The sequence below is a fragment of the Lactuca sativa genome, chromosome 3 (assembly GCF_002870075.4).
Source record: "Lactuca sativa cultivar Salinas chromosome 3, Lsat_Salinas_v11, whole genome shotgun sequence".
In the NCBI taxonomy this organism is placed as follows: domain Eukaryota; kingdom Viridiplantae; phylum Streptophyta; class Magnoliopsida; order Asterales; family Asteraceae; genus Lactuca; species Lactuca sativa.
The window spans coordinates 310,141,932-310,150,474 of NC_056625.2; the positions used below are offsets into that span (position 1 = coordinate 310,141,932).

Sequence of the window (8,543 nt, forward strand, 5' to 3'; positions counted from 1 at the left end):
AGCTATAAGATATTTGAAGGTAGGTGAATGACGATTCACCAGTTTCCACCATGAAAAAGGAAATTTTAATTAGGTTTTAATTGGTTTAGAAACTCCTAGATTCTATGAGATTCATTGAACTTTCTACAATGACATGTTTCAATATCGAGTGTGCCCTTCAAGTTTTGTGACTAGGATGTCGAGGATCAGAAAACAAGGTGTGAAGTAACCAAGAAAATTACTTGGTACCCTTAATGTATTACCCCTCAATCGATGTGCCAGTTAACCACACACGTTCCATCGGTATAATGATAAACATTAAGTCACCCTTTACCTACCTTGTTAAGTTCAAGTTAGTGTGTCGGTTAACCACACGCACTCCACTAACGAATTAAACAAAGTGTAAAGTGTAATTTCATAGATTAGCACGTTATTCACATTTTCCTAAAATAACTAAGATTGGGAATTCAATAAAGTTTAGTTACTTTAGTATTATCATTATACTTTTAATGAGAATTTATAAGTCCTTGTCCTACCCGTTCGGCTAACGACCCTCCACCAGTCAAGCAAGCGGTGGGTGAGAGTGGACACCCATTAAGTTTCCATTTTATAGGCAACAACCTTATACCCACCTTATAGACTAGCTTCGTGAATGAGGCGTACTAGCGGTAAGACGACTTTGAACTTATATATATATATATATATATATATATATATATATATATATATATATATATATATATATATATATATATATATATATATATATTATTAACTTATAATATTATAAGTATAAGGGTTGAATTTTAACTTTTAAAATTCTAAGGGTTGGAATTAAAATGAAGTTAATTGAGTATTAAAATGAAGAATTTTCATTTTTCTAAGTCTTGTGTTCTTTTAATGGTTTTAATTCAAGTTTGACTCTTGGTTTTCCATAACTTGAGGACAAGTTATGGACTCCATTAAAACACATTATAATCAAGAATTAAACTACCAAGTAGGTTACAAGTAATTCCTATGATCATCTAATCTTCATAAGTTCAACAACATGAATATGAACATTTCAAGAATCATAAATTACTCATAAATCTTGTAATTTTTTATTATAGCCATTGTAAATGGATTAGCATAAACATTACACCATCTAAGACAACTTTTATGACACCAAAATAGTTTAGGGTAATGTTTCTAGTCCATTTCCAGCAGCAAAAGTCGAAAATCTGCATTCTGAGGCTCCTACTCGTCGAATGCACGAACCTACTCAGTGAGTAGGATGAAGATACACATGAACTCGGTGAGTCCCCCCATGGACTCGGCGATTTCATCAGGCAGACAGCAAAATTTCGACTTTGTTCCAATATTTTGCATCAAGTATCAAACAAACAAACCTGGCTCTGATACCATTGATGGGTTTTGAGCATTTTAACACTTCCTAAGTGTACATGCAACCCTAATAAACCTTGGATCAATGTTTGTCTAAGATACATGCAAATAATTATTTTTCCAATGTTCATATCCTATCTAGCATGACATGGGGAACTTGAATCAAATAAAGGTAGTAGAATTACTTACCTTGTAGTAGTAGTTGATTGCTTGGAGTTTTAGAGCCTAGCACCAATAGTGTGGATGCCTCAAATGGAAATCAAAAATCACCACAAACTTGGAACTTAGAGAGAATAGTCACAACTATCTTGAAATCGGCCCTCTTGCTTTACTCACATCAACTAGTGTGATTTCAAGAACCAAAGCTTCCTTTATATAGTGTGTTGGATTAGGGTTACATCCATGTAAACCCTAATACCCATGTCTCTTAATTTCCACAAGATCCATGGGTTAAAGCTCCATGGAGTATCCATGGACTTTCCATGCAAGCCTAGCCCATTCCAAATAAGAATTAGCCCACACTATATAAATATAGAAGCCCATATTTAATTAGTAATACTTTTGATCTGTAAATTAATCCTAGATTAATTATAGATCAATACTAATTAAATAATATGATCTTATATTAATATATTGGAGCTTATAATATATTAATAAATCATAACTATACTATTCTCCAAAGATTATCCATAAATTGTTCCGGTGAAGTGCAACCCAAATGGACCATGCCGGGTCGGGTCAAGTACATACCAAATATAGTTATGGACTTAGACACTATATCCAACAGATTTTTCTGTTTTTGGTTCTTCTTTTCATGATTGTCTTGTTAACCTCAACTTGATGCTTGCTAGGTGTGAAAAGACCAATCTAGTATTGTATTGGGAAAAATGTCATTTTATGGTGACGGAGGGCATTGTGTTAGCCCATAAAGTTTCGAAAGCAGGGATTGAGGTGGAGCAGGAGAAAATTGATACTATTGCTAAATTACCCCCAACAACTAATGTGAAGGGCATTAGGAGTTTTCTAGGTCACGCGGGTTTTTACCGCTACTTTATTAAAGATTTTTCTAAAATTACTAGACCTTTAACTCAATTACTTTTAAAGGATGCACCTTTTATTTTTATTTTTCTAAAGAGTGTTTAGCCGCTTTTGAAATTTCAAACGAAAAATTAACTATGCCCCGATCATTATCGCCCATAATTGGAACTTACAATTTGAGATAATGTGCGATGCAAGCGATTATGCCTTAGGAGTTGTACTTGGCTTAAGGGTTGAAAAACACTTTCAACCCATTTACTATGATAGCAAGACCCTGAATCCAACCCAAGAAAACTACACCACAACCAAAAAAGAATTATTAGTTGTGGTGTATGCCTTTGACAAATTCCATCCCTACTTAATTTTGTCTAACACTACAGTTTTTACTGACCACTCAGCTATTAAGTGTTTGTTTGCCAAGTAGGATTCAAAGCCAAGGTTGATCCGATGGGTGCCGCTACTTAAAGAATTTGGCTTCGAGATCAAGGACAAGAAAGGGATGGAAAAAATGTAGTTGCTGATCATATTTCTAGATTAGAAAATCCAGCAAAGGATGAGATGGATGAAAAGGGCATTGAATATAGCTTCCCGGAAGAGTATTTGATGGTCATAATGGGGGAAGAACCATGGTATGCCGATATTGCAAACTTTTTAGCAGCAGATTTTCTTCTAAAAGGGCTCACTCATCAGCAGAAAAAGAAGCTCTTTTCAGAAATCAAATATTATTTATTGGATGAGCCATATCTTTTTAGGAGTTGTGCAGATGGGATCATAAGAAGATGCGTTTTTGGCATGGAAATCCGAGACATACTAGAGCATTGCCATAATGGGTCGGCATGAGGACATCATGGGGTACAATTCACTACAAAGAAAGTGTTTGATGTGGGCCTCTATTGGTCTACTATCTTCAAGGATGCTGCTAATAATGTGAGGGAGTGTGATGTTTGCCAAAGAACAGGTAATTTTTCAGCAAGGAATGTAATGCCTCCAAGGAATATTCAAGTTTGTGAAATATTTGATGTGTGAGTCTGGATTTCATGGGAACCTTTCCTTCATCCAAAGGAAATAAATACATACTTGTGGCGGTGGATTATGTGTCAAAATGGGCAGAAGCGCAAGCATTACCATCCAATGGTGTGAGTATTGTGGTGAAGTTCCTAAAAAAATCTTTTCTAGATTTGGAGTACCCAAGGCATTAATTAGTGATGGGGAACCCACTTTGCTAATGACCAACTAGCAAAAGTGTTGCAAAAATATGGTGTATGCCATAGGTTTTCAACACCTTACCATCCACAAACAAATGGGCAAACCAAGATCACAAATATGGCACTCAAAAGAATATTGGAAAGCTCAGTGGGTAGTACTAGAATAGATTGGGCGCACAAATTGGATGATGCACTTTGGGCATTTAGGACCACATTCAAAACACCCACTGGTACCACACCCTATAGATTGGTTTATGGTAAAAATTGTCATTTAACCATGGAGCTTGAACATAAAGCATTTTGGGCTTTGAAAACTTGCAATTTTGAGCCGAATGATTTGCGTGCCAATCGACTTTTGCAAATGAATGCTTTAGAAGAATTGAGGAACGAGTCCTACACGAACTCGTTGATCTACAAAGACAAGACAAAAAGATGGATTGATGCAAGGTTGAAGGGTAACAAGGAATTTCAAGCTAACCAAAAAGTAATTTTATACATTTTAAGACTTAAGCTCTTTCTGAGAAAATTATGCACTCGTTGGTCTGGGCCTTTTACAATCAAGCATGTGTATGCGTACAGGCTACTTGAGATGTGGAGCAAGGATGGGTCAAGCTTTAAAGTGAATGGGCATAGGGTCAAGAAATATGAAGAGGGTATACTAAATGAAGAATTACTTGAAGAAGGAATGGACTTTGAGAAAGCCGCTACAATGCAGAGCGGGAAGGAGTCCAGCTAAAGACTCCTTAAAAAGAAGCGCTTATGGGAGGCAACTCGCTATTTGAGTTTGGTTTCTTTTTCCCCTTTTCTTTTTGTTGGGTCGTGTTTTGTGTAATGAGTTGCGTCTATTTGGCTCGTTAGTTAGTCCATTTTGTATCTCCGGTATGGGCCTATCCATCCGTGAGTTTAGTAGGGTTTAGTATATATAGGAGCCTGCATGCATCCTAGAAGGAAACGATAGAATAGAATGATCAGAGTATTCAGCAAGTTTATTATTATTGTTCTTGTAACCCTAAAATCCTCCACAGCGGAAGTTCTTAGTCGAGCTCTGCTGAGGATTGTTTGATATAATCATTCGACACATATTGATCCATACTTGTGTTATTTACTGCTTTTACATCCATCGCATTACCTGTTAAGAAGATCTAATCGATCTTTAAGTTTCTTTATAACTTAACAATTGGTATCAGAGCAGGAGGCTGTGTAATTCATACACATCTTTTCTGTTAAAAAGGTTGCGATTAGGGTTATTCCGCATTAACTAATATTTATTGAGCCGTCATCCCATAATTGACGTAACTCAGCATTTATTTTTTTTGCCCTAATCTTATATATATTACAAGTATGATCATATAAATAGGTTACGATCAAGCATGGACGAATCACAATCAAATCCCATAAACATCTCAAATAGTATTGGATCAACGACGAAGATTCCCATCCTTTACACCCAGGATTACGAAGTCTGGGCACATCACTTTGAAGATTATGTTATTGGATTTGAAGACAATGGATACCTCATCTGGGAAGCAATCGTGTCTGGACCATTCGCTCATTCAGCAACGTCTAGAATCATTAAAACACAGAAAGAGTATAATGATCTGTTGAAGGACGTAAAAGATATTGCTCAAGACGAAAAGGATAAGTTTCAGTGCAATATTAAAGCATTGAGACTAATCACATTCGCTCTTCAATCAGATACTTTCAGGCTAGTGAGTTCATGCAGCACTGCCAAAGAAATATGGGATAGGCTACGAGAGTTATATTCCACAGACAAAGATCTGGAACATTCCATTAAGACCTTACTCTTGTTTGAGTTTGGTGAATTTAAGCAGAATCCCGAGGAAACTGTTACTCAGACATTCGATCGCTTCAATCATCTTCTCAGTAAGATGATTAAACACGATATTGAAAGGAAGTTGATTGAACAAAAAGTTACATTTTTGAATGGTCTTAGATTTGAGTGGACAGTGGTTGTGTCCACTGTTAAAGCTCATGAGCAATTCAAATCTTATTCATTGGCCAAGCTGGTAGGAATTTTGAAATCCCAAGAAAAGATTGTCTTGTACGAGAAGAATGTGGTTTCAAGCTTGGGTTCCTTGGCCTTTCTTTCAAAAAGCAAAGGTGTGATGGAAGATGAAGACCTTAACTTAGAAGACTATGACCTTACCTCTAAAGACTATGCAATGATGGTGTCAAATCCAAAGAGGTTTATTAAGAAAAGGTTTCCTACCAAGAAGAACCGAAATTGGCAAGGAAGCTATAGTTCTGAAAAAGTGAGGGAGGAACTGAAGGCAGAAGAAGCAAAGAAAGAGCTGAAAGCTGAAGGGGATTCTGGGGTGAACTACTATTACTGTGGAGGAAAGAACCACTATGCCAAAGACTGTGTCCTAAAGAAAATGGCAGAAAAGGATGAAGAAAAAGATGAAGAAGTTGTGTTGATGAAAAAGCTGGAAGAGATCAAGAGAAAGAAAACTGCTGCTAACCCTTCTATGAATGCTTTAATTGTGCAGGGTTCGGTAGCGGATGATGAGTTCAGTGGCGTGGAAGTCTAGTCAACTGACTCTGAGGATGATGAAGTCAGAAAGCCATCTCATGGAAAGGCTTATGTTGCGAAAGGTGAAGGAAGCGGTGGAAGGTGTTTGATGGTGACAGATGTATCTCAAATGAGGGGATACAACACAGACGGTGGGAATGAAGATATGAAGGAGCGAGAGGACTTGTGCTTCACAGCAAAACCTCTCAGTGTGCAATTTAATGAGCTTGATGAATTAATCAAGAAGGTACAATCCATTTTTGTTTCATTCAAAGTCCCACAAAATTCATATGAAAAAGAACTAAAAAATGTAAATTCAAGAATCTCTCATCTAGACAGCAGTTTAACTCAAACACGGGTCACCAATTCTAACCTAACTGACCAATTAACCAGGGTGTCTTCAAAGAGTGAGGAACGGAGGATGTGGATAGAGCTGAAGGAGTCGGAGTTGATCAAATCCAAAGACGAAAACATTTACTTACAAAGAGACAATTTAAAACTTTTGAAACAAAGAAATGTGTTTTGTTTGATTGCTAAGCGTCTTTATTCTAACATCACTCAACTTCATCTTAACTGTGAAATAGGACAGAAAATTCATCGCATGATTTTGCCCTTTCTTGAGTTTATGGAAGATGAAATTGACGCAGAAGCATATAATTGTGAAAGTGTAGTTTCGTCTGAGGATGTAAATCCAACGTATATGTATGGTCTAGACAAAATCGAATCTTTCATAAAGTCCAAGGACCATAAGGACATGCTGAAAAATCTTTTGGATGAAAATGACAAACTGAAACTAAGGACCGAAACCATACAAAAGTTTGACTCATTGAATGCCAACTTAAGCTCAGAAAATAAAATTGATGTTGAAAATGCATCTGAGCTTAATGATGATGATGATATGAGTGAAATTTATGTAGAGGATGAAATTGACTATTCTGAGTTTGTCAAAAGCGAACCCGAAAACCACAAAAATCTTATTTCAGAAAATTCTGTAGAGTTTGCTCGTTTGTCCCACCAAAAGTCCCTGATCCTTGAAGAAAAAGTTGTTGTATACCAAAAGGAAAGGACGACTCCAAATCAGGTATATAAGGTCACAGGAGTAACTGAACATCAGACAGCCGAACTCACAGCCATTGTAAATGAAGATAATGCTGATGGTTGTGATGAGTTCTTCTGGTCTGCCCCCATCGACAATGCTGATGAAACCGTTGGTCTGTCGGAACGGACATCCTGGAAAACCAAAGGCAGATACGTGCCAGAGCCTTTGAACAAGCCTGATAACTTCGACGTGCCAAGTACTAGTGGTACAAAAGATGTTCCTGAAGAGAAAGGAGTTCCTGCAGAAAAAGTCACTCCTTCAAGCAAAACATCATCAGTTCAGAGTGAACCAGCAGACAAAAAGCAAAAGCAAAAAGCCAACATCCATCGACAGCCGAAGCAAGTAAAGAATCAGAAGCAGCAAAGGAATCAGAGATACAAGAAAAATCTCTCTGAACGAAAACATTTTTGGCGATCTCAAAACGCCCATTTCTCTTATCATGACAAAAATCCAACATCAGAGTAAAATGCTGTTAGGAAGCAAGAAAGTAATAACAACCAAAAGGAAAGGTTCGGTTCTAAGGATCACAATAACCGAAAGGAAAGATTCGGTTCAGAGAACACCAGCTACCGAAAGCAAAAGTTTGGTTCCGAGAGTAAAAGCAATCAAGGTTCAAGGTTTGGTCCCACTAATAATCAAAAACAAAAGGGATACCTAGAACCTCAAGTCAAGCAAACTTCTCAGTCTAACTTTTCTCATTCTAATTCCTCTCAACCTCATTCCAAATCCAATTATGTTCATACTCAAAATCCAAAATCTTCAACAGATTTGAAAGGAAAATCGAAGTTTTCCTTAGTCAAGACCGATCAAAAGCATTCCAATGTCCCAGTGCCTAAACCTGAATCCAAACCGTTTGTAACAAATCTCAATAAAATTAAGGTTTTCACCATTAAAAGGAAAGATAAAACAACTTTAATAAAAAGAACGTATCTTGTTGACATCTCTCTTACTATTCCTGTTCCTGTGAAAGGCTCACGTGGACCCAAGAAACTTTGGGTTCCTAAATCTACTTAATTTTTGTAGGTTATCAGTGACGAGCAGTTTGACGAAGAATGGTATATTGAAAGTGGCTGCTCACGTCACATGACAGGAAGGAAGGAAGAGCTGAGGGAATTTCGGTCTCTTTCAAACGGTGGAAATGTCAAGTTCGGGAACAACTCATTCGGCACGATAAAAGGCTATGGAATGATAACAAATGGAGATTTCACAATCAGAAAGGTTGCATACGTTGAAGGACTACAGCACAGCCTTATTAGTGTATCTCAGCTTGTTGGAGGAACCGGTCTCAAGGTTTCTTTCGACGATG

General features: G+C 37.1%; 1 protein-coding gene across 1 annotated transcript; it reads left to right on the top strand.

Annotated features, from left to right (window-relative positions):
* The first annotated feature begins 3,882 nt into the window (after positions 1 to 3,882).
* Positions 3,883 to 4,341, top strand: LOC111877165 (uncharacterized). Its single transcript, XM_023873691.1, has one exon. The coding sequence runs from the start codon at positions 3,883 to 3,885 to the stop codon at positions 4,339 to 4,341; it is 459 nt and encodes a 152-aa protein (XP_023729459.1).
* Positions 4,342 to 8,543: the final 4,202 nt, after the last annotated feature.